Source organism: Phalaenopsis equestris, unplaced genomic scaffold (genome assembly GCF_001263595.1).
Source record: "Phalaenopsis equestris unplaced genomic scaffold, ASM126359v1 Scaffold000002, whole genome shotgun sequence".
Taxonomy (NCBI): domain Eukaryota; kingdom Viridiplantae; phylum Streptophyta; class Magnoliopsida; order Asparagales; family Orchidaceae; genus Phalaenopsis; species Phalaenopsis equestris.
In genome coordinates, this window is record NW_018164444.1 from 79,943,656 (window position 1) to 79,971,064 (window position 27,409).

The following is a 27,409-nucleotide window of genomic DNA, read 5'->3' on the forward strand; positions in this document are numbered from 1 at the left end:
GTGTCTTCTTGATTCCTACTTGTTTTTTTATGGCATGTAAATCAACTGTATATCAATATTTTCTACTATTTTGACAACGTTTTCAGTTTAGTTGGATCAAAGATGGGCAACACTTTGTCGTCTCCTCTATGAACTGTTCTCTGAGCCTATGCTTCAATGAGCCTTAGGGTCTTTTGTCTTCTTTCAGCTAGCGGCTCTTGTCTTTCTCTCTTTGTAACTATGCCTAAAACATATAGAGAAGATTGGAGGTAAGGCATGCGATTGGTGATAAAAGTGAGGCACAAATCTATGCTTTGACGTGCAATTAGACTTTGTTTTTTTGTGTCTTCTTCAACATGGTGAGCTAGATCGCTCCCACGAATTTGGCTTTAATTTTTCTCGACATGGAGAGATTCTTTGATCCCACTTTGTGTGGCGTTTGGGCGATGTCACTGAGATGGTCGTGTGCTCAGGTGTGAGGAATGAGGAAATGAAGACGTGTGCATGAGTCGCTCATTATGATTGGTTCCACATGGCTTGTGCCATTCTTTGCTTGATTCTTAGATTTTTGTTTATTGATAAGAAAATCAATTTCGTATCCATTTTTGGACTTGTTTAGCAATTAAAGCATGAACAGCTGCTTTGAGTACATTCTTCACGTTCAGCTACTGGAATGGGTAGTCCACTGGATAATAACGAGTGTCAAAATAGAGGACTCACTTTGATCTTACTGGTACTTGCTAGCCAGTGGGCTTGGCGATTTCTTGATGCTATGGTCGGTCAAACTTGAATTTTGATTCTCATCAGGTGATCATTCATTCTGTTACTGGCAATCAGGGACGCCTGCTGCTTTTTAGATCTCGGGTAAGAGCATGGCTTTTAGTTTTTAGCAAATTTTTAAGCTGTCATGCTATCATATTATTCCTATGTTGATTATGTTCCTTTGGTTATTTGTTTGGCCTATTCGTGTGTATGTTTGTCATGGAGGGGGTATATATGTGAGTGATTTTGACGGTTTGTAATTAATTGTTCCTTTCTTTTTAGTCGTTAGACATGGGTAACTTCAGTAGTGTTTATTCATGTTTTTCTATTTTTTACTCTTTAAACATATATCTTGTTCGTGTCTTTTTATTCAATCATAATGGTGGCTTGATTTTTTATCTCCTTCAGATGTCAAGATCGTGAAATTTAGAGAAGTTTTACAGGCCACAACTCTTCAGATTTCCTCGTTGACAGTTTTGGCTCATGGTAGTCATTTAATTACATCTAAAGGTACCTCAATTTTTTTTCTTTTTTAATTCTTTTTAGATGGAGTTGATTGAGTATTGGCACTTCTTTTTGCTCTCTAGTCTTTTATCACTTTGCGGATTAATTGTTATGCAGCCCTTTTGTTCATATTTTCAAAAGCTACTTACATGTCCTGTTTACCTTTTTTCTTTACTATACTGTATTTGGTGATTTAATTTATGTGTTGACTGTCTTATTCTACGATATAATGATTAGCAAATTGATTCATCTGTCAGCTTGTTGATTAGTTAAATATGGTAGCTGGCTTATTAAATATATAAGCAGGGCTTTACATATTAAGCTACTAGATAAAGAATATATGTTATAGTTTTCTAGTTTCCCTCTATCAATATGTGCTTCATTTATTTCTCCTTTTTTTAGCAATTAGAAGTTGACTATTTTTAATGGTTCTCCTAACTAAATTTTTAGTCATGATAGGTTTAATCTGCTGAATTTTCTTTGAGATTATTGTAATATAAATTTTAATCAAGTACCCATATATTGTACTTCATCTAAATGTGAATCCAATGGCTTTGATGCCCTTCTTGACCAATTTGTTAGAGCAAATCCTAATACAATTTTTTTTTTCTCACCAGTCACATCATGTTCCCTTCCCAATTGCCATGTTGTAATCTTTCTGATCCTTCAAGATGAGATTTTCATCCTTGGAAGTTGAAACCAATACGTCTAAATTCATTATTTTTCATGTGAATAATAATAAGCTTCATGCATGCGCCAACCTTGTATTGCCTTGTTGAGTTTTAGCCACAAATACGTTTCCTCCAAAGATTCTACAATGCCTATGCGGCCACATCCTCTTCCACATGAAGAATAACTGTTGACGTCTCTTGTGTCCTTTTGCCACTTTTATCTAAATCGACAACAATCTCACCCTTGCTGGTTCATTTACCTGAGCATACATTTCTTGTGCCTCATCACCCTAGTGGTCACAGAAGCCACAGAATGAACCAATGTAGAACACTTGGAATATATTACGTACATGTTGCATAATTTCCACTCCCAAATTTCACTCTTCCTTTCTCCCTTTAGAAATTCACAAATTATTTTTTTGTGAATAACATACATAGCTCTACGTTTGGGCCAATGGCTAGGTTAACAGCAGTCCTTATGCCCAATTTCCTCTAGAAGTATAGTCACAGGGAGTGAATTAAATGCTAACGAAGATTGGATGAAGTGAAAACAGTTGAAACAAAGGAGACTTGAAATGCTACTTCAGAATCGTGGAAGACGACATGAAGAATTGCTCTTTAAGTGACCTATTGAAGATTCATTCATTTTTGGTACAGTTAATACAAATATCATTTGTCTTTGATTTTTTATCCAACTTTAAGGTAGCTCTTTTGTTATTGACTTTTGATGGGATACTTGGAGATCTTTTTATCTCACTAGTGATTCTGTCAAGTTCAAACTTTTGCTCATGGCTCCTGGTTGTTATTAATGAGGTGATTGAGCTGACCATCAAAGACTTTTGGTGCAAGTGATTGTGTCAAGGTCAAACTTTTGCTCATGGCTCCGGGTTGTTATTAGTGAGGTGATTGAGCTAACAATCAAAGACTTTTGGTGCTATTGTTGCACATAGGATAATTTTTTGATTGTCAAGTAGGTATTTAAGATGCAATTGAGAAGTGACCGTTTATCCAAAGTAATAGACCCACCAGGATCTTGAAGATGTTCATAGCTAATACATGGTTTTTATGGATTGGGCCTACATGCATCAACACTAAAAATAAAATGAAAAAATTAGGTTATGAACCACATTATACACTTCTTGTGAATTGAAACACTTCCCCATTCAGTTTATTCTTTTGTCCTGAAATATAGTAGACACAAAAAAAGGTGGCTTGCATTTTAAAGATATCAAGAGGAAAATAGAGGGAATGGATAACTAAGGGCTTGTTTGACATCAGTTCTTGTTTCTTTTTTTAATCTAGACGGAATATGTTTGGGAATGTTTCTTTTTTGTTTTTTATTTTAAAAATAACTCTAATTCATTTAAAATGCCCAAAATAATAAGTTGCTTTTATGATTTTCAAAATATAAACTTTCAACCACTAGACCATCTGCATCACACTTTCCAGTCTCGCATTTGCCCTTGTCCAACCCTACACTCGTTGCTGATAATATTCATAAGATAATATTTTCCTAATAAAAATTAGATAAAATGAGTTCGTTGGCGATTGTTTAATGAACAAATATTTTTAAGCTGACTATAACCTAAAGGAGGCATGGGGAAATTATATTTAGGTGAACCTATGACAAATTTAAAAATTATGCTATCATCTGTACTTCCCAACCAGTCATCTTGGAAGTGAAACACATGCTGAAGTCACATATTGTCATTATATTTTGTGTAGGTGAGTGACAACGACTAATATATGTCATTTTGTTGTATTAGGAACACGAGTATTCACATGCATTTCGTCAATCGCTCTGTTGTAATCCTGAATCATACAATAGTTTATTGATCTTAAAATCAATGTGAATTATTAATAGAAAAAAGTAGAGTGTAATATATACTTTAAAGTGTGACATATACTGATAGTCATAGGATATCTCTGATGGCGTTGCTTGAAATGATGTTGCTATGACTTGATAACTTTGGAGGACAAGCTAGACATTTAGATTAATTGAGAAATACCTACCGATTGTTACAGAGGAATGCAAAAATTGCTTGATTGTTTCCCAAAAATTCGTAATGTAACAAAATATTCAATGTTATAGCCAACATTTCTCTGGTTGCCTGAAAGGATCCGTAGAGATTGTGATAAGTTTCTAGCCCTTGTAAATGATCTAAAAAAATAAAAAGCGACATACGAAACATGTTCTGAAATCTCCAGGGTGACCCATGAGTAATTCAACAACCCATTTCTTCCCAACAAGGTAGAGATCATGTATGAAGTCTTGCAAATATAGGATTCATAGTGCTCATTCATCAAGCATATAGCTGTGACGGTGATTTTCGTACATTGATCTTTGTGATTAATACATAATTGCAAACATAAAAGAATTCAAATTCTGAGTAGCGTATCATACTCCATTTTGTATTAACTAAGCATAATCGAGCATCACCAAACTCATTAGACTTCTTTCAAATGTGATTTTCAATGTAGTTTATTCAAAGCACCAAACAAATGCACAACAAAACCTTCCTAACAAATCGAGAGAAGAAAATGAATGAAAACGTAGGGCTCAAATTTATAGTTCAACATTGGTGCCCTCATAGCCATTGGAGATGCGTCTTGGATCTAGGTAAGAAAATTTCTTTTTTCATTAAAATCGTACATATGTGGCAAATAAATTAAGCATATTTGAATAAACGTCATGAAAATGGCTCTAATGTTATTGCCAAGTAAGATGATGCTTTGAACCGTGTACGCTTATCGTGAATTGGTTGCATCATAGCCCCGAACTACTAGATCTATTGACATATTGCATAGTCATACAAAAAACTTATTAAGAAATAGCTCACATGCTTCTACTTCATGCTAAGTGTGACATAGAAGAGCTGTATTCCAGCTCACATACAAGTGTGACATAAAAGAACCACATAACCGAAAGATATACTGTTATCACATCGAATTTGAATCATTTCATGTTCTGCGTTACAGTTCCTTCATTCAAACCAAATAAACTATCCAAATAGCTTGAAAAAAATGGAAACCAGACTTTCTACCTCACATGCATCTACTTCATATTTATAAACATAAATTGTTGTAGGGTACCTGTGTTGATCAAAAGATTCACCATTAATTATACGCACCAAAAGCCATAAAATTGAAATTAGCTTCAAGAATTCCAACCACAAAAATCACTGAAATTGGGAAATCAAAAACTAAAAAAAAAATGAAACCTTCTTCAAGCATTCGAAGAATGATAATTCTACATTTCTGCCCATCGATCAACTTTCAGATGATTCATATGAAACACAAGTAAAAAATTACTGAATCCTAAGATAGAAGAGACAATCGTACAAATCAAACTCACCTAAAAGTCAACACAGAGCTAGAAATTAGAAAGGGAGATGAGCCTTTATATCAAAACAGGTGGAAAAGGTGAACACAACCTCCATTGCCAAGAGAAGACAATAAAACTGAAGAAGAGCTCAAGCTAGGAACGAAGGAGCAAGAAAAATGAAGGGCCTAAGGATAATTAGGGTTGAAAACATTGAATGAAGCCACAAGCCGCTCGATGGAAGGTGGGTTTGCAAAACAGAGTTTTTAATTCTTGCTTATCTAGAAAACCGAGTTTGGGAGGTATTGTTCGAACCGCGCTGCACATAGAACGATGGCCCAAACACACCCTTAGTATTGGGAATGGCATAGGGAATCACGTAAGTGCCCATTGGAACCGTCCATTAATAAGATTTAAAAGATAAATTTAGGAACCTTTAATTTATAGAGAATATTTGTGATATAGTAATCTCTAAGAAATATATGTTATTTCTTTTAAAACCTCGTTTTGTTAAGAAGTATTGACTCGGGAGATTTGGTGGATGGATCACTAATATAAGAGTTATTTTTTGTGATTGGTTCAAAGTATTTTTTGACATTGTGGGGTTTTGGGAAGAAATTTTGGTTTGAAATTCTGTGTGGATCATGGGGTTGAATTGTGTATGCTTTTGTTTTGCTTTGAAATTTCTTCTATTAAGAAAATTTAAGTGAGACGGGTTTGCTGATGTAGAAAATAAATCATCTAGCTCCAAAGATTTTTTTTTTTTTTTTTTTTTTTTTTAACTCTAGATGGTCCTCACATTATTACGGGCTAAAGCAAAAGGTTGTGAAGATATATAGGCCTGATTGGGATAGGAACTACACGTGTTTGATTAGATGACAAATTTCACATTGAAAGTCATTTGAAAACATTTTTAGTGAATTGGAAAGCAATTAATTTTTCCAAGGTAATTAAAGTTTGTCGTAGATGATTGCGCGAAAGCCAGGCACTAATACCATTCTTTAAAGTGTCTTTGGAACTTAAAGTGGGCCTTTTGGTGGACGCACAACACATTATTTGAGCTTTTACCTTTTGGGATCGTTTTTTAGAATATCAACCAATCATCCCCCTCAAATTTAATTCCTGGAAGTGATTGATTAGATGAGAAATTGACAACATAAACTTTCTTTTCTCTCATGAGTTTGTTGATTTATAATTAGTTATATTCTTGGTTGGGCACTAGAAACATAAAGTTGGTGTTAGATGTTTTGAGAGAATGACATAACATGTTTCGATCAGTTTTGATCATGACCCATCTTTAATTTGTACTTAAAAACTTTTTCGTGGCATGGGTTTTATGTGCATAAGTTATTTTTGTTTATTTTCATATGATCTAACACTCCTAATTATATTGTCCAAGTAGTAGTTTTCTTGTTTAGAAAGTGGTATATGAGCTTTTTTTTTTCTTAGCAACCAAGCTTTTCCCATTGAGGTTTTGGAATAAGCTTCTAATAGGAGAATTATTTGTTGCCTTTGGTTTTCCATCCAGATACATGATAGAGGAAGGTGAGAACTTTTGTGCTTTGCCTTTATTGTTGGCTCTTTTTTTTTAGGAAACATTTCAATCCATTATTTCATTGTTAATTTTCTTTTTCATTTGAGGTTGATTTTGGAGATTGCTTGGCTTCTTAACCAATAAATTCTCTATTGTAGTTGCCACTGCTCTTTTGTAAAAGAATCTTTCATATATGTTTGTTACTCTACTTGATTGAAGAATGACTTTCATTTGTGGCGAAGGTCCCATTGGCTTTGAGTGGGGATATAATACCTTGAAGGAGCCTAAAATCTTTGATACCATCATTTGAATGGATTTTATAGCCTTCTTTTTTGTTAAAAATAAATGGGAAGTTATACTTGAATTGTAGAGTTTATATTTTGTCAATTTGGATAGTTTGGTGATACCGTTTTAGGGCTCTTAAAAGATATTTGGGAAGTGGATTTCGTGAGGAGGTGGTGGTGGAATAGCAAGAGAAGACTAATATATGTGGTCAACGGTGTTTTGAAGGGATTGTGGGCATAAATAAATTTTTGGACAGCAAATTTGACGTCGTCAGCGACTGTCCTGATTGAAATCAAGCTGGACGGTGAAAAAGTGAGATATGAGTGGCGAGGAGGTTTCACCACTTGTTTCTAAGAAAGATACTTATACACCATTTGATAAAGAAAGATGATACAACACTCTAAAAAACAAAATTTAGAGAAATGTCCCTCAATCCAAAAAAAAAAAAAAATAGCAAAACTGCATATCCGAACAGACCATCACACATATATAAAAGTCTCCTAATTGGAAATAGGTTAATTACAAACTAGGAAAATAGGAAAGATCTATAAAGGAAAGAAGCAAAGGAAAAAAACTTGCTAAAAAAAAGAAAAAAATAAAAATAAAAATAAATCTAGGTAATTCCTTGAGTGAATTGCATTTGTCGGTCATTAACGATCCAATAGAACCTGTAGATTGCGAAACCTCACGAAGACGGGATCGTGGAATCTCTTTACGCTTGTGCATCATTTGGCTTACTGATAAGCTAAACCAAATGGCTTCAGTTATAAAATTAAAAAAATTAAACTATCCAAATTATTATCAAATTAAATCAAATCAGAGTGAATTTTAACTCAATGGGTTCAGTTTTGTCTTTGGATGAACCAAGTTGTAATTCACTTTAACAATGAGTTTAATTAAATTTAGCTTAAATAACAGTTATTTAGAAGAATATCAATTAATATTTGTTAAAAATATATAGCTTTGTCTTGCGGAATATATAATATCCTTTTTGATATGTATGCCACTTATTGATTTAATATTTGAAGAGTTGAATTTGATCTGTTGTAGTTTGATTTATTTTACTAAAGCAACAATCAAACCAATAGCCAAAATCTAATAAAAGCCCAAATTATAACAATAAGATAATTGATACTGTTAGAAGCTGTATTAGGAAAAAATTTGTTCCCGTTGGAAGTTATGAGGATTAGATTTATTTTTTAATATAACTTTATTTTCTTTCTTATTTAGATTTATCTTCTTGGATTGGATTTATTTCCTTTCCTATTTTATGTTGTTTCACATATTTCCATATAATTAAATATGAATTGATTTATTGGAGATATTATATGTTATATCTTTTTTTTCCTATTATTTTTTTATTATATTTCCTGTTATAGGATTCATGCAAGGGTCCCGTCATATCAATAAAATGATTGCACATTATTTTAAATTTCAACATGGTATCAGAGCTTAATTTTGTACCCTAGCCACTGGTCCTCTTTCCAGAATGGTCGGACTCCCTTCCTGCCATCCTCTGTGCGGGGGGGAAGGGATACTCATCTTGACTTTTGAAACGACTTTTGTTTCTTCTCTCTTGCAGGCTTGGCTTGTCGGCTGTCCCTTCTAGTGTTGGGAGCTTCGACTCTGCCGACTTCCAGAAAGCAAGCGACAATTTCCTACTATTGTTCTTCCCGTAGTGATTTGTTCCGTGGAGGATTTTCTGTTGTTGGCTGCCCAACAATCTTTTTTTCATAAAGAACGATTGCATATATTTCGTGTAGATCTATAGCCGTCGGTTCCCCTAGTTGCCGACGTTTTTTTTCATAGGGAACTATTGCATAACTACTGTCGATTCCCCTCTTCTCAACCGTTTTTCTAACGGTTGTTGCCGCTGATCTTTCCGGTAGGTAGTTCTAGCCATCAGACCTCCCTCCGTTGAAGAGTTGATCCCTTCCAGTCTTGGTCCTTGTTGTCGCGAGATTGGAGAGCTTCTAGAGTGACAGCGTCCTTATAGGGGCGTGCATTATTTGGTCAAAACCAAATAACTGAACCAAACCAATCAAGTTTGGTTGATTTAGTTCGATTTTAAAATTGGATTTCGATTTTAGATTTTTAAAGCTTCAATATTTGCTTTTTGTTTTTTGGTCTTCGGTTTTCTAATTTTCATTTAACCAAAAAACCAAATTTTTATTAAAAAATTTTATTATTTTTTAATTTCATGTGGAATAAGTTAAAAAAATCAAAAAATTATTATATGTAATATTTGATTGAAATAAATAGAGGATTCATGAAATTAAGTCGATATTATGTGAATAAAATATGTGATTTATAATGTTTGTTTTTAGCCAAAATTTAATAAACAATTAAATTTTCATTTTTTCATAACCGGATCGTTTGAACCGAATTAAATTTTAGTTCGGGTGGTTTGGTTTTATCTAAATTTAGATTGGTTCGGTTTCTCAATTATAGATTTTGGCTCTTATCGGTTTGACAAATTTTAAAACAGATGCATCCGAACCGACCAAATGCTCACCTTTTCATCCTTGAGATCCTCGGGTATATTGTGTGGGTAACCAACTTTGGATTACTGCCACCCTCTAAAAGGCGGCCTCTCCCGACAAGATTTCTATCGGTCTATTGTCGGCCTGCTCTCCCTCTCACAGGCGACCCTTTTCTGATGAGTTCTGCGCCAATGGCTTCTCTGTTGTCCTCCAAGACGAAGGACATTTCTTCAATTCTTTCCTGTAAAACCTTCCCGTTGTTTTTACCCGGAGGACTTTCTCGCAGGAAACAAAACAATTTTTCTCTGTTGTTCTTCCGAGTTGTAGGAAACAATACAACTTTCTCTGAAATCTAGTGCTGCTTCCCGTTGCTTCCTACTGTTCTTCCCCAAAAATCCAGCATTGGTTCCTGCAGCCTGATCCATTGCCGACCCTTTCTTCTATAATATTTTTCCTTTCATATTGCAGGCGTGAGGGGGAGCTGCGTTTCCAGCGACCCTTTCTCTTGCAGCTTTCTCTGTCAGCAAAATTTCTTTGTTGTGATTTGCTCTCTTTTGTCGAAATCCCAATTGGAGAGCCGCCACCAATGTTCAAAGAGCGAGACTTTCTCTCTCCAGTGGCACTCCCAACCGAAGAGGAGAAGTTATTTTTCCAAACATGTTTTTGCAGCAAAAGTGGACAGAGGAGAGGAGCTATTTTTGTTATTTTCCCCCTCCAAGTTCAACTGCTATTCCTTCGTGCAGGAAGTTGCTGTTGCAGCCGCCTCCGTGGCGCCCTTCACCATTTCACATGCTTGGATTGTGGAAACGAAGGTAAGCTTGTTACGAGGGAGTTCATTGTTGGTTTGCTTGCAAAATGACTTGAAAAAAGCTATTATAGACGGAGACGGGGTGTATCTTTGATGGAATCCCAGAGCCGACCTACATGCCCTTCTCCATCGGTTTCTTCCCAACTGCTTGAAATCTCCATGCAGATCCTTATCTGTGTTTTCTTTGCCACCAGGACTCTCCCTACAAAAATTTTTGCGGGAACTCTTCTGTCTAGCAACAACAACGGTAACCAGTTCTCTTGCTGCAGGTTGCAACCCTTTTTTCTCTGTTGCCGGAAATCTTTTCTGTCACCAATCTATTTTGCAAAGGACAATATCTTGTTACAGGCCCTCATCGCTAAAAACCCTTTTTGCAGACTCTATCTTTTTTTTTTTTTGCCTGCAGGTTGTCTACTTCCTGACAAACTACTTTGCAATTTTTCTAACTACAGGCACTGCAGAAATTGCAGTCAATGACAACCGCAATCAACTAGAAGTTAGCTTTTTCTGCAGGTTGTCTACTTCTCTGCAGACTCCTATAAAACATTATCTATAGGAGTCTTTCGCCTACCTACAGATACTATGGGAATTGCTGTCAAAGACAACCATAATTTTTACTTTCCTGCAAACTCCTCCGCAATATTACCTGTAGGATTCTTCCTCCTACCTATAAAAACACTGCAATAATTGCAGTCAAAGACATCCACAGTTATCTACGTCCCTGCAAACTTCTCTGCAGCATTACATGAAAAAACTTCCCGCCTACTTACAGACATTGCAGGAACTGCAGTAAAAAATTACCGCAGGACGGGATGAAAACTTCAATTTCTACTTCACAGGATCTTCTTTGCCCATTGTTTGATGTTTTCAAATCCAAATTGAATATGATTTTCAATCGTGTTTCAATTTGAAGTAAAGCGTTAGAAGTTATATTATGAAATAATTTATTTCTATTCGAATTTATGAAGATTAGATATATTAATATAACTTTATTTACTTTTCTATTTTAGATTTATCTTCTTGGACTAGATTTATTCTCTTTCCTATTTCAGGCTTTCCTATTTTATGTTTTTTCATTTATCTCCAAATAATTAATATGAATTGATTAATTAAAGATATTAGGTGTTATATCTTTCATTTCTTATTATGTTTTTTATTTTTTTTCCTGTTCTAGGATTCAAGTAAGAGTTATTTATATCCCTTTAATATCAATAAAATATTCTACATTATTTTGAATTTCAACAGATACTTTAACAACAACTGAATCATTACCAATTAAATAAAGTTAATTTAGATTTTTTTTTATTCAAACAGTACACATCCAGTGTTATCAAAGTGCAATGTACAATGATGCACAAGACTTTATTTTTGCATCAAAGCGTAGAGTGAAATGGTGTTTTTATTAACCAAAACGCAAATATGTTATACATAACTAATAATATATGAATACATTAATTGACAATTATAAAATATAAAGTATTACTTAAAAATTGATATGAAATAGAAAAAAAAAAGAGTACAATACATAACTTGGAGGCAAATATTAATGGTAAATTTGCAAATTAAAATTTCGAATAATTTTTTAATAGTTTGCTACAATAATTAAAAACTTAAAAATTATTAAAAAAATCTTCAAGTTAACTTCATTGCTTAGAAACGCCCCTGAAGCAAAATGAAATGAGCATCACACACTTCTCTTCACTTTGCTTGAGAAGTACGCATTTAGTAACATTGAGCCTTAGAGCTGAAAATTAGTCCGTAATTTTAGAATTTAGAATCAACAACATAGTAATAATTGAATGTTGTTGCCCATGAATTTCTAGAATGCTTCGAGTAGAAAGCTGCTAGCCGTGTATTCAAGGTTATTACTTTAGTTTTTATATGATCTTATTCGTTACCTGTGCTGAAACAGAAAAAATTAAGGGTTATTTTCATTGGGTCTTTAGCTGACTATTTCTTTTAATCCAAATTCCCTATGTTATGTCTAGGCGTGTAGTGCCTTTTTGTTTCAGTACAAATAAATGATGATAGGTTAACTAGAATCATTTTTTGTATTTTCTTTTTCTAAAAAAAAAAGGCTTTCTCAAGTGCGGTTGCTTTTTTAGCTTAGAACAAATTACTGATGATGGGGGACTTTGCTAGAGACATGTTCCTTAAAACGGTATCTTTATGAAGCAATACTTTGTGAAACAGCAAATACATGAAGGCAAAAATTAATCATTGCTTATGATTTTGCTTTATTTTATACACGTGTTTAAATATTCGTCACTTGTAATTAATTGTCAACCGCTGTACAGTTCTCTGTATAATTTTTACATTCTGGCCGCATTATCAAATAAGTTATATCCCATCAGTTGAAATGTTAATTCTTGCTGATGTGTGAACGTTGAATTTGCTGTCATTCCAATCTCACCTTCTTTTATAGGTAGTTATTGATGTGTCACGATGTTGAATGTAACCATTGTAGCAGCATGAACTAAACTTTTCACTTTTATAGACAGTGATCAGTTAATTGCACATTTGCAATTGGGTGGTACGACCAGAGAAAAATATAGCAAGGTCATACACTGGATACAACATACAGAATCTGCAATGTACTTTGTTCGGAAAACTGATGGGGATCAGGTACTTTAACTGATTTGCAATTTTATTTACACGTAATTTCCTTGCACTTAATGGTATATTTTTTAGGGACATTTACATATCACACAATTCTTATGTATTTCCATACCTCACACCTAAATTTTTATATTTGCACACATAGAACTCAAATGATTAATATCACATAAAAAGTAGTACTATTGCCACTTTTTAAAAGTGAAATCAATTTTTTCATGCATAGGTTTACATTAGGATTGTATGCTAGGCATGTAATGTTCTCTATTTTTAATAAGACCACTTGTTACTGAAGTATGCTTCATGGTAGGTTTATAGAATTTGTTTTCTTAAAATGATAACAAATTGTTATTTGTATCAAGAACTTTGGTTTTTGGCCAACGAATGATATGCTATCACGGCAATATGAGCATAAAAATAATGTTTTCCTTTTGATACTATAGTTCAAGTTGGATAGATATCCTTAGAATGAGATGACAGATTCCGGACTTTGATAAAAGGTTTTCAGTTGTTACACAATTTATATAGTTTTTTATAAATTGAGTTACACTGGGTCTTGGGTGTAGTGTCAAATAAGTAAAACGTTCCCACATTACGAGCGAATGTGGGTAAAGAAGTTTGTCCATGAAACTAATATGAGGCTATGATCTTATAGGTACTCTCACAGGTAAAATATTGGAACTAGATGATATTATAGTTCATAGCAAAATAAATATCTTATGTAATCAATAACCTAAATGGGTTGGAGAAATGTTAAAGTGATTGATAGCATAGGTTTTAAATTTTGGTATTCAGGTTAGAGTCATTAGAAAGGGTGTACGTGTAATTAGATAAGAGTTTGTAAAAATAAAATTGTATATAGAATTATAGCCATAAAGGTTGTTGTTGATACTAAGATTTTTAATGCTATAAGTGCTTATGCTCCTCAAGTAGGTTCAAATATATGTTCAAAAGAAAAATTCTAGAATTACTTAGAAGAATTAATACTGTATCATTTCAGAAAGAATTTTTATTGGAGGGGATTTAAATGAACATGCTGGTAGAGTGGAAAGATTTTAGAATTATTCTTGGTGGCTGTGACTTTGGAGTGATTAATGAAGAATGTATACTGTATCATTTCAGAAAGAATTTTTATTAGAGGGGATTTAAATGAACATACTGGTAGAGTGGAAAGATTTTAGAATTATTCATGGTGGCTGTGACTTTGGAGTGATTAATGAAGAATGTAGAACCATATTAAATTTTTTTTAGCGTATGATTTTGTTATTGCTAATACTTTATTTATGAAGCTAATACTATGTGGGACAAAATAACAAACACGATTAAACAAGTGGCAAAAGATGTACTCAGAGAATCAAGAGAAAAAAAAATTATAAATAAAAATAGTTGGTGGCGGAATAATAATGCGCAAGAAAAGATAAAATATAAGAAGTTATGTTATAAAAAATGGTTTAAATGTCAAAGCTTAGAGAACTGAGAAAAATATCAAACGGCTCACAGGGTGTCAAAAAGAACAATCTGTGATGCTAAAAATTTTATTTTTAATGATCTTTATAATGATCTTTATAATAGTTTATAATAGATTAGATACTAAGGAGGGTGAAAAATATATGTATAAACTAGCCAAACTAAGAGAAAAGAAAAGTAAAGATTTAACCCAAATAAAGTGTATTAGAGATGAAAATCAGAATGTGCTTTAAACAAAAAAAAATATTCAACATAGGTGGGTGAGTTATTTTGATAACGTTTTTAATAGAGTTTCTGAAAATACGATCGACCTTAGTGATCTTAATATCGTTAATAATAATAAAATATTTTGTTTTTACTGTCACATTAGTAAAAAAGATGTTGAGGAGGCTTTAAAAAAACAAAGGGCGGAAAGTGTGTAGGACTTGATGTATCCCTATTGAAGTGTGGAAATATTTAGGAGATTTGAGAGTTTCTTGGCTTACTAAACTCTTTAATATTATTTTAAAAACTAAAAAGATGCCCGGGGAGTGGAGGAAGAGTATTTTGGTACCCATTTTTAAGAATAAAGGAGATGCACAAGAGTGTGCAAATTATGGAGGAATTAAGTTGATGTGTCATATTTTAAAATTATGGGAAAGGGTAATTGAACAAAGGTTAAGACGTTTTACAAAAATTTCTCATAATCAATTTTGATTTTTGTCGGGCAGGTCTACCATGGAAGCTATACATTTATTGAGAGGTTTGATGGAAAAATTCATAGATAATAAGGAGGATCTACATTTGATTTTTATTGATTTAGAAAGAGCTTACGATAAGGTTCCACGAGATATCCTTTCGAGAGTTTTTGAGAAGAAAGGCGTTGATATGACTTATATTCAAGTCATTAAAGATATATATACTACAGCTATTACCTATGTCAACTTATATTCAAGTCATTAAAGATATATATGCTACAACTGTTACTTGTGTTCGAACAGAGGGAGGATTGGCCAAATTATTTCCTATTTCTGTTGGATTACATCATGGATCAGCTTTAAGCCCATATCTCTTTGCTTTAGTTATGGATGGTTTTACTGGACATTTACTGGAGGATGTACCTTAGTGTATGCTTTTTGCTGATGATATCCTTTCTCGTGGATAGGACGAGACAAAAAACCTAGGAAAGACTTGAATTGTGGGGGTCTACATTGGAGTCTAAAGATCTTCATTTGAGTAGAACCAAAACTGAATACATGGAATGTAATTTTATTAGTAGTAGCTCTAGTGACAAAAATGTAACTTTATGTAACTTTGGGTGTGGGTGATCAAATTATTAAAAGTAGTGATCGATCTCGGTATCTCAGGTCTATTGTTTAAAGCGATGGTGATATAGATGGGGGTGTTAATAGTAGAATTCAAGTTGGTCGGTTGAAGTGGAGTTGTGTGATAGAAAATTACTGCTTAGACTGAAAGGAAAATTTTATAAGATGGTGGTGAAACCTACAATGCTCTGTGGCGCTCTGAATGTTGGTCTTTAAAAGAGAAGCATAATACTGAGTTAAGTGTTGCCGATATGAGAATGATTAGGTGGATGAGTGGCTTTACACTTAGAGACAACATGTGAAATGAATATATTCGTGATTGGGTTGGTGTAGCTCTAATGACAGACAAAATTCGAGAGAGTCGATCTAGATGGTTTGGTCACATTAAACGTCGACCTTCTGATGATTCAATTAGGAGAGTAGATATTTTATATTCAACTTATATTAAAAAAGGCAGAGGTAGACCAAGGAAAACTTAGGCGTATTGTATAAAGAATGATTTTAATTTATTAGAATTAAATGAAAATATGACACTAAATAGGACTCAATGGAGAAAAAGGGATTCATATAGCTGACCCCACTCAGTGGGATTAAGACTTTGTTGTGTTGTTGTAGTAATACTTTATTTGAGAAAAAGATGAACATATTATTACTTATTAGAATGTGAATCTAATAAAACACAAATTGATTATTTTCTTATGAGGAAAAGTGATCGTCAGGAGTGCAAAGATTGGAAGGTCATTCCAAGTGAAAATTTAAGTACTCAACATCAATTATTAGTTATCGATTTTAAGATGAAGAGTTGCAAGATAAAAAATACAAGCAAACATCGTCATAAAATTAGATGAGGGCACCTAAAATACAAGTAATTATTTTTCTGAGTAAACTTCAATATTTAAAGATTTGCGATGTTGATCAAGAAGTGAATTCTATGTGGGATAAAGTAAGAAACACTTTTAAACAAGTGACAAAAATATGTACTTAGAGATTCTAAAGGAAAAATATTTCTAAATAAAAATAATTGTTGGTAGAATAATAATGTGCTAAAAAAAGATAAATATAAAAATTTGTATTATAAATACTGGTTTAAACGTAAAAGATTAGAGAACCGAGAAAAATATAAGGTGGCCCTTAGGGTTTCTAAGTAAACAATTTGTGACGCTAAAATTCTGTTGTTAGTGATTTTTATAACAAATTAGATAATAAAGAAGGTAAAAATATATGTATAAACTAGCCAAACAAAAAAAATGTGAATATTTAGTTCAAGTGTATTAAAAATAAAAATTAAAAAGTGTTTTTCTTATATGAAGATATTAAACATAGGTGGTTGAGCTATTTTGATAAACGTTTAATGAAGTTTCTGAAAGTATGACCAACCTTTGTGATCATAATATCGTTAATAATAATAATAAAACATTTTATTCTTACCGTAACATTATTAAAAAAGAAGTTCAAGAGATTTTAAAGAAAACCAAGGGGGGAAATCAGTTGGACCTGATGGTATCCCAATTGAAGTGTAAAAATATTTTGGAGATTTATGAGTTTCCAGGCTTAATAAACTCTTTAATATTATTTTTAAAACTAAAAAGATGCCTGATGAGTGAAAGAAGTGTATTTTGGTCCTCATTTTTAAGAATAAATGAGATGCACAACTGTGCAAATTATAGATGAATTAAGTTGATGCATTATACTTTAAAATTATGGGAGAGGGTGATCAAACATAGATCAAGGGCCGGTTTGGGGCAGCTGCAGCTTATTGAATACTTTGCTGAAAAACTGATTAAAAATAATCTGCTGATAAGATATGTGCAGTGATTATTACAAATTTTTATTTTTTTGGAAAAGCCAGACCGTTGTCAGAAAACTGCCACTGCACCTAGATAGGTGCGCTGTGAAAACGTTGCTTTCAGCATTTTTAAACGCATAAGCTGCCAAAATGCAGTTTATCCAATCAGACCAGGTGCGTTTTCAAAACGTCACTGCACCAAATAAGCTGCCCCAAACGAACCCTAAGACATGACACAAATTTCTCATAATTAGTTTGGATTATGCCGGACAAGTCTACTATTGAAGCTATACATTTATTGAAGTGCATTGAGAATAAAAAGGATATACATATGATTTTTATTGATTTGGAAAAAGCTTATAATAAAGATCTAACAGAAGTCCTTTGGGGCATTCTAGAGAAGAAAGGTGTTAGAGTTGTTACTTGTGTTCAAATTGGAGTATTGACCAAGTATTTTTCTATTTCAGTTGGATTAAATTAGGGATCGACTTTAAGCTCATATCTTTCTTGCTTTAGTTACGGATACTCTTACTCGATATTTATAGGAGGATGTACCTTAGTGTATGTTTTTTGCTGATCATATCCTTCTTGTGGATAAGTCTAGAGAAAGAGTTTAGGAAAAACTTGAATTATGGAGGTCTACATTGGAGTGTAAAGGGCACCCTATCATGCCACTCACAGAGGGATAGGGAGGAGAGGAGGAGAAGCTAGGGCGGGTGGGTCGAACACAAAGAGTCGAGCAAAGCACGGGGGTTCAAGGGCAATCGAGAGATCATACACGAACGACATACAGGCCACAGGGTTGAACCCGCAATTTACTCAATTAAGCTGCAAAGCAATCACAAAGTTCTTTCCAAACGCCACCGACATGCATTTTCTCGCCACGTCGCAACTAAAAAGCTGACCCAAACGCATCCTATGTAGAACTTACCTTAATTAAATTTATTTGTTTGCTCTTTCCTCGATCACCTCTCCTGATTAGATTTTTAAAGTTTAATTTTTTTTAAGTTTATTTTTAATATTTAAATAATTAGACATATATATTAAATTTATAACTAATATGCTAAATCTCCAACTTTATTGATTCATTCGGCTCTTCACTTTTTGTGCGTGCAAGGTAGTAAGGATTGTTGAGTTTGACTTCAGTTCTTCCCTTATCGCATGAAGTTGCTCACACGAAGTGTCGAAGCCTCCCACACATGCAATCCTCCACTTTCTTCCTTCGCACACAAAGGACGCTCAAATTCGATTCCCCTTCTCCTGCACGCTTGGGTTCAAATCAACACGCCCCTCTTTCATGTATGCAAGGCAAGGGGTGTAAATGAGTTGAGCCTGCTTCCAACTCGAGTTGGGCTCTTTAACGAGCTCACAAGTCGAGGTTATCAAGCTTGTCCTAGCTTGGCACGTTGTCTTGCGATCTTGCTCGAGTAGCCTATTTTTAGTCATTTTGATACATTTTCCGATGAGTTTGCCGCTGCTTTCTCCTCCTTCGGCCACCAATACCTTCTTTGTTGATCTTCCGTTAAAACTGAATTTTTAATTCGAGCTCGCGAGCCGATTGCTAACACTACAAGCCGAGCTCGAGCCTGACTCGAGCTTGAGTTCACAATTTCGCAGACAAGCTGAGCTCGACTCGTTTACAACCCTATGCATGGTGCACCGCACTCAACACGTGTGTCTTTTCCTCACTTCCTTTCTTCACTTGATTGCAGCGTACGCACGTTTTGTTGTCATCACTATCGCCTTCGACTTCGATCGATGCGTGGGGAAGCCCAGCTTGCACTCGCCGATCTTCATGCCTTCATACATGTTGATCAGGTCCAAGTTAAGTCATTCATGATCAAAGCCGGCGTCTTCTTCCTTTGGCTTCGTCCTCATAGGTGAGCATTTCTCTTTCTTCTTCTTCCTCCTCCGACTCTCGATCTATCTAAGTCTCCTTCCTTCTTCTCTGCCTCCAGTCTCGTTCTCTCTGACTGTTCACTTCTGTGCTTCGAATGCAACACTTCTCCTTAAAACAATAATTATCGAGGCTTTTCGTTCTCACCCAAAACGGCTGCACTGATTGGAACTTCTAACAATTATAATTTTATTATTAATTTTATTTATTTCTCAGTTATTACTGTTATCCCTTTAGTAGGTGCAGAAATCTGTAGGTTAATATAGATTTTTTAAGAATCTTTGATTTATGCCTCAAACGGTTTTATGATTCCAACAAGTTGGTTAAGAATGTGCATTTTTTTCTTATTTTTATCAGCAAGTTTATTAGTTTTTGCTTCCCGTATTAGCTGTTATTAACTGATATTCATGATGGCATTTACATTCTATGAAGGATTCTATCATGTAAGATTGATTCTGGTGAAAGGTTAACTAAATGAGAGAATGAGCCACGGAATCTAAAAAATTGAAGAAGCATTCCAAGAATCATTTCATTCACACCTCTTGGATCCCTTTTTATAATGGATAATCTTTTTTAGATACTGCTAAAATCAAATTTAATCGTAAATAAATGACAAATTACCATATTGCTTATGATTGTAGAACTTCGATTGATTAGGTGTTGGTTGTGGCATTAGAGGCTGGAGCTGAAGTGGCTTTATAGTGGCGAGCTAAAGCGTTTTAAGAGAGGAAGGAAAAGAGAGGAGAAATGTGGCGCCTCAACTTGGTTTTTATTAAAGTAGATTGGCAAAAGACAAAAAGAGTCAGAAGAGAAAAAGGGTCAAATTGGAAGCTGAAGGGATGTGAGAAAGGTGGGAAAGAGGGAAATAGGTTTACTTAGGTGGGTTAGCAAGCAAGCTTTTGTGTCAGGAGCAGCGAGAAGTAATCTGATGAGGTGAGAGTTGTGGCACAAAGAAAGAGATGTGAGGAAAGAAAAAATAAAGAGAGAGAGTTTGCAAGCAAGTGAGAAAATGAGAAAAGACACAAGAGAGAGCTTTAGTTATGCAGTATTTTGGAGCTGGTGAGGTAGTTGCGCTAATAAAACCCTTGTTCTTCATTATCACAGCATACCTTACTTTTTTTTTTTTTAAGGAAAATTTTGACGTTACCCTGTAATATCTTTAATTTGAGAAATTTGCCTGTATCAAACTAAAATATCTTTGTTTTTTAATTACAGTATATTTTACAGTTCATCACAACCCACCCTAGTTTGAATATAATTCGGACAAGGCCTTGGTTTAAGCAATATGGTTAATGGAACCATGTTGTAACCATTTTTTTGAATCTTGTTCTTGCAAAATTTGAACGTAGTTTGAATATGTATTGAACAAGCTTTGAGTAGGATTCTTGAATTGAAGATGCAAGTAGAATAGTGTACAAGTACTGTTGGCATATAAAAGATTGTCACTAATCCACACGGTTTCTTGATTTCAATGGTAGATCTATAGGCTTGGTTTAATCCATTCTTTTGACTACCATTTCACTAGCCTAACTGATATCAAAGTTTGAGGCATAGAAGATGAATAGGAGAGATGATTGACAAAACAACCAAGTAATAAAAAGAACTGAATTGTTCAGGTGAATTCACTTCCTTAAAAGTTCATTAGTGGATTTGAGATTTTCATTAATGAGAACTGGGAGTTCAACTTCAGCATCACATCCTGGGTTTAGTTTTTTTATATAAAGTTTATGAAAGTTTATGAATGTTAATTCTTAATAAGATATTTATGATCTTCATTTCTTTTGCTAGAAATTTACTTCTAATGACTTAATGTATTCCTTGATGCTTTTATGTTAATGTTTTTTTTTTTTTTTTTTTTTTTTGGGTTCTCTACTCAATTGGTGATTGCTGCAGAATTGAATTGAACATCTTAAAATTGGAATTTACCAAAAGAAGTGTTACTGCTTCTTAATTTGTTATTGTTGGTCTTCAAATTTTTAGCCTGGATATTTAAAAAGAGGATATATATTTATTTGTAAATAATCTTTTTTTTTTTCAATCAAATTAATGGTGAAGCAGAGTAGCGTACAAGTACCTAAAAATTGGAAGTCACCCGAAGATCCGAAGCCAAGGAACATTTTATCCATCACTGATGTGCTATGCCTTCATAACTCATGTAAAGTAGTTTTCCATGCTTTCATCGGTGAAATTTTTTTGTCATCTTTGAGAAACGATGAAGCTAAAGAACAAATGTTTTTGAGGAAGACTTTACTGAAGATAGATAAGACCAGGATTATGGAAGATCTTATCTGTTTGGGTTGTACGAAATGTGGCTCTCCAATGGATTATAGGTGGGTTGTAGAATTTATATTTTGAGCTGCTTATTTTTTGAAGAAATAACTTTTTTCTGTTATGTGATAGATCTCCTTGAAAAAAAAAACAGGTTTCCACTTTATTGCAGCAATAATTCCAATTATGTTCATGATATTGGTCAGATATACAAACCATTCATGGTGAGAAACTTTGAACTTTAATTAATGTTGGTACATATCTCCTTTATTGGTGGGAATAAATCTCTAATTCGTTTTTTTCCAATTTTTTAAATGCTATGGAGTTTTCACACTGCCAATTTATTTTTAGGCAAGAGTTTAATTTAATTTGTGTGTAATTGTAAGCATTCCCATCGTGAAATTTTCAATGTCCAAGATGTTTGAATTGCTGAAGTTATTTCTCATAATCTTTTGGGAGAGAAGTTGAACGAAATTCTCAACATTTGATTTTTTTTACACACAATGACTCAAAGTTAAGGTTTCTTAACATAACTAATGTGATTCTTAGTATGACTACGTGCAAAGAAAATTGAAGATTAACATTTCGCCAATAATTAAATAATTCCACTATTTATTTAGATGTAAATAACCAATACAAGATGATACTAGAGTTAACCTAAATCACGACAGAAATACTAATATTAATACTGAAATTCAAAAGGGTTACAAATAGTCTTTGCCAATAGGAAAATAATTACGCGAATATAAAAGATGGCAAGCAGAGACGACGACTGCAAAAAAAAGAAAAGAGACAACACAAAACACAAATGGTTCCGTAGAGGAGGGCAGTAGGCCCGGGTGGGAAGGAAGCGACGGCAAATGGTGGATGGATAAAAGCAGGTGGCAGCGGCGTTGGATGACATAGGAGGGTTGAGGCTTGTTGAGAGGAGGCTGCAGCAAGTAGAAAGGAGTAGAATAGGTGGCGGGGGACTGGATAGCCGCAAAAAACATTGGTAGGGGCAGCAGCAAGACCGGTGCCTGGGGCTGGACAACAGTAGGAACAGGCCTTGGAGGGGCTGGGCAGCAGCAAGGTCGGGCCCTAGCTGTTGGTAGCACGAATAGGACTGGAAGGCCGGTGCGGCTGCCGGAAGACGGTGTTGTAATAATAAACAATTTTAAAAAGATTAAATAAATTAGTTAATAGAAAAAAAAACTCCATTGGTAACGACACTTGCAGTGCAGGTGTTGTTTGAGCGGAGACCGACACCATTCATGAGAGCATTAAGGGCCCGTTTGGGGCAGATTATTTAGGTGCGGCGTTGTTTTCAAAACGCCGCCTTCGTGTTTGGAAAGGGCGTTCGCGTTGATTATCCTTGCCGCAGTGCGTTAAATTTTGCGAATCCTTAATAGTTTTGTGACGCGGGGTGGGGGCTGCGTCCCGCGTTCGACTTGTGATATTGCCCTAGTTGCCCCTCTTCTCCCTCGCGCTCTCCCTCCCTGGATTCGTCCCCCGTAGAGGAGATCAAAGAGTTTCCTTTCAATTCGCCCCCCGTCAATCGCAAGGTATGCTTTCCCTCACCGTCAATTCGTAAGGAATGCTTCCTCTAGAGCGATCGAACGTCGGTGGCCGTAAATAGTTCTTTATAGATGTGCGAACGTTGTTTATTTATATAGATCCGACCGTAAACCTTACTTTTTACTTGATCGAAGATTTCTATGCCATCGTCGTTTTCGTTGTTTTCAAACTCCAACAATGCGAGTGGATTTCTTTGCCCTAAAATTACTTTTGTTTTTTCTTTAGGCGTGAAAAAAATTTTGTAGCATGGAATCATTTATCAACAACTGTTTAGAATGAATTTTGTTTCGAATATTTCTGCTCCATTCGATTTTTCCTAATTTTTGCATAGACAAGGTCTCTATACGCAGAGCAAGGAACAATTTGTGAGCATCTGTATAGAAGGAAGAAATTTTTCTTGTTTTTCCAAGTTCATTAGCTGATGTTTATGGGCTGCAAATAATTCTTGTTTATAGGAAACATAGTTCTAAACTTGTTTCATGAAACTGCTGCTATTAAGGATCCCGTTTATGAGCTGCATATATATATGTATTCATTGCAATTCCCATTGGTCGCAAATTCCTGTTTCGGTTTATGTTAATAATGGTAATGGATATGACATTGGGGAGGATTCTATTGTTGTTCATTTGTAACATTCAAAAGTTCATGCTGGAGATGAATATATGGCTCTTATTCCTGTTTCGGTTGCTGCACCTTTTATCTGTTGGATTCTATTGCTGCTCATTTGTAACATTCATCCATTGGTGGCATTTATCTGTTCATTCGTAAATTTCATGCTGGAGATGAATATATGACTCGAAACAGTTTTGAATGCATTTAAAGTGCTACAAATTTCATTTTGGTACAACAATAGGATGCAGCCTCTAATAGAATGGCAAAATTCATTGAATAGAATTTTGCCTTGAATAGAATGGCAAAATTCCTGTTTCGGTTGCTGCACCTTTTATCTGTTGGATTCTATTGTTGTTCATTTGTAACATTCATCCATTGATGGCATTTATCTGTTCATTTGTAAATTTCATGCTGGAGATGAATATATGGCTCGAAACTGTTTTGAATGCATTTGAAGTGCTACAAATTTCATTTTAGTACAGCAATAGGATGCAGCCTCTAATAGATTCATGAAAAGCAATTTCAATGATATGCAGTTTTATCAAAAAATGAGTGTGTATGGCAGCTGAATATATGACAGCTGGAGATGTATGTATGACTCGAAACTGTTTTGAATGCATTTAAAGTGCTACATATTTCATTTTGGTACAACAATAGGATGCAACCTCTAATAGCTTCGTGAAAAGCAATTTCATTGAATGCAGTTTGATAAAAAAATGAGTGTGTATGAGAGCTGAATATATGACAGCTGGAGATGAAAATGTGTTGCAGATGAATATATGGCGTTATGTTATTGCATTAAAAATTTCTATATGGCAACTGTCGCAGTAGTTGTGCCTCGACATGTATGAGAAGTTGCATTTAGGAATACACAATATGGTGGCTTCGGTAGAATTGGATTCCATGACATATATTAGAAGTTGCTTATTACACATGTACTTGATAGTTGTAGTAGTGTTCTCCACGGATAATCATAGCAGTGTACTCTTACATAATTGGATAATAAAGCATGTTCAATATTTTGCTGTTGATGTAGGTCTTTGATCAAACCACATAAATCTTTTGTGTAATTTTTTTTTGTTGTTTTTCCTTTTAGCAAATCTCGACACTGCTGTTGGTTAATTATGTGGATGTTGGTTCATTTTTTTTTGCATTTTGTTGATTCCACGCATGTATGGATGTTGATTCATTTTTAGCAATAAGCTATTCTTAATATGTTTTTATTCAAAATAGTTACACGACACTGCTGTTGAATCATGTCTAAAGTGGTTGAAGGGGGTGCAATGTGGGATAAAGACGTTATAAATACTTTTTGCGATCTGTGTATTAAAGAAATGGAACTGGGGAACAGACCAACAACGTATTTTAATAAGGAATGGTGACTAAACATTGCTAAGAGATTCAAAGAATTGACTGACAGTGATTACAACCGGCTTAAATTTAAAAACAAGCGGGACCAGTTGAAGAAGGAATGAAAAATATGGAAGGAGTTGAAACGTGGATCTACCTTGGGTTGGGATCCGATTAAAAGGACAATTGATGCTCCAGTTGAATGGTGGGCTGAAAAACTAGAAATAAATTTCTATATAATCCATGAATTGTTAGCTTCGCAAATTGTTTCCTCTAATTATAATTTTCTAAATATCCCCTCTAAATGTTATGCCACAGGCGGTACCAGCAGCGAAGAAGTACAAACAGTGCGGAATAGAGCCGGAATTTGAAGAGAAACTGGACATAATGTTTAAATGGGTTGTCGCAACGGGAAAGTTTTCATTCAACCCTACTGAAAGCGGTTTTACAGGGAGACCAGATGAGATCGCACCTGAGCCATTGACTCCCGATGAAGAAGTGCATAACATTAACCAGAGGAATATGGTGGAGTCCAGTACAATTTTAATGAGGCCAAGGATTACTAAGAAAAATAAAGAGAAGGAACATTCTGTGAACACCTCCTTTGATCGTTTAATTGAAGCTTTTGCAGCTCCACCAATATCTGATTGTAATATATTAGACTGTCTCAGACTTTTGGGCACTATTCTTGAAGTTGTGCCCGACAAATGATTTCACGCACAGTGTGTGAAAAAACTTGAGGATTCAACTCGAATGAAAATATTCATGGCGCTAGAGCCTGAATTGAGGCTCGAATATTTGCGGGTTTTGGTTGAGGAATCATATTTTTTTTTTGTATTGTATATGTATTTGTTACAGTAATATCAACTTTTACTTATGTCGTTATGTCGATTTTTTTAAAAATGTTTGGAACTTATATTCATGTTATCTTTTTTTAATATGTTTGTACCTTCTACATATGTACCTGTTAGTGGTTGATGTTTTACTTATAAGTTGCGTATTATATGTTCTGAATTTGAACAATTAATATTTGGTATTGTTGTAGCAATATCTTATTATGCATTAATTATTTATGCACTCATTATGTTTAAGGATGGATCCAAATTATGTTTACATCTTATATTATTTAGGATGGATTGCGTACGTGTGCGTCGTAGGAGAATGGCATTTGCTACAACCATTGCGATATTGTTGTTAGATTATTACCGGACACATGACATCCAACTTTGTTGGAGACAAATGGGTTGATGAAATGCTTTCTGGCTATCCAATAAGGTTTAGAAATATTTTCAGAATGACAACACCAATTTTTATGGATCTTTTGCACGAGTTATGCCTAAATCACGGCCTCCACGGTTCTTCCAGAACGACGTGTAGGGTGTTGGCTATAACACTGTACATTTTGTCACAAAACGAATCACAAAATGAATCAATTAGAGGAGCTATCAAAAGATTTCAATATTCTTCTGAAATAATAAATCGTTACTTTTTTAAAGACATACAGACTCTTGTTAGCTTAGCAACTAAAATAATTAAACTGGATGATCCATCATTTGCTACCACTCCAGAACAAATTGCCCGTGATTCTCGATACATGTCATATTTCAAGGTAACTATGAGTGGTTTTATTTTATAACTTGTCATACGATTAATAATATAATTACTATCTAACAAATAATTAAATAGAATTGTATTGGTGCAATTGACGGTACACACGTTGTTGCCCGACTACCCATCCACGAGAAGGTTGCATACATCGGTCGGAGTGATTCAACAACTCAGAATGTCATGGCTGTATGCGACTTCATCATGTGCTTTACTTTTGTAGTAGCGGGCTGGGAAGGGAGTGCACATGACAGTCAGATTTTCTCATTTGACATTAGGAATAGATCGCAGTGTTTCCCTCACCCCCATCAGGTTAATTTTGCTTTGCAATTTGTTTATTTGAGCATGTAATCTTTTTACTTAACAGTGTTTTTCGTATTAGAAATGTGTATCATATGAAAAGGGGATACCTGAAGCTCTATCCTGACACACAATATCATCTTCCTGATTTTGAGCGAGCAAGTGGCACCGTCCGTGACAGAAAGGAAATGTTTAATAAACGCCACTCATCTTTACGCGGGGTAATTGAAATAACATTTGGGGTTTGGAAGAAGAAGTGGGTCATCTTACGTGATATGCCGTCGTATCCTTTCCAAAAG

At 34.5% G+C, this 27,409-nt stretch overlaps 1 protein-coding gene across 4 annotated transcripts in view; it reads left to right on the plus strand.

The window, feature by feature from the left end:
• Nucleotides 1-27,409, plus strand: part of LOC110024099 — a 66,532-nt gene that overhangs the window by 33,384 nt on the left and 5,739 nt on the right. For 3 of the 4 annotated variants that reach the window (XM_020723875.1, XM_020723883.1, XM_020723857.1), the window contains exons 3-6: nt 1,150-1,251; nt 12,846-12,973; nt 21,474-21,748; nt 21,841-21,910. In XM_020723875.1, coding sequence (XP_020579534.1) covers nt 1,150-1,251; nt 12,846-12,973; nt 21,474-21,748; nt 21,841-21,910 — 575 coding nt within the window. The remainder of the gene's footprint in view (nt 1-1,149; nt 1,252-12,845; nt 12,974-21,473; nt 21,749-21,840; nt 21,911-27,409) is intronic. The other variant, XM_020723864.1, reaches the window with a different exon arrangement.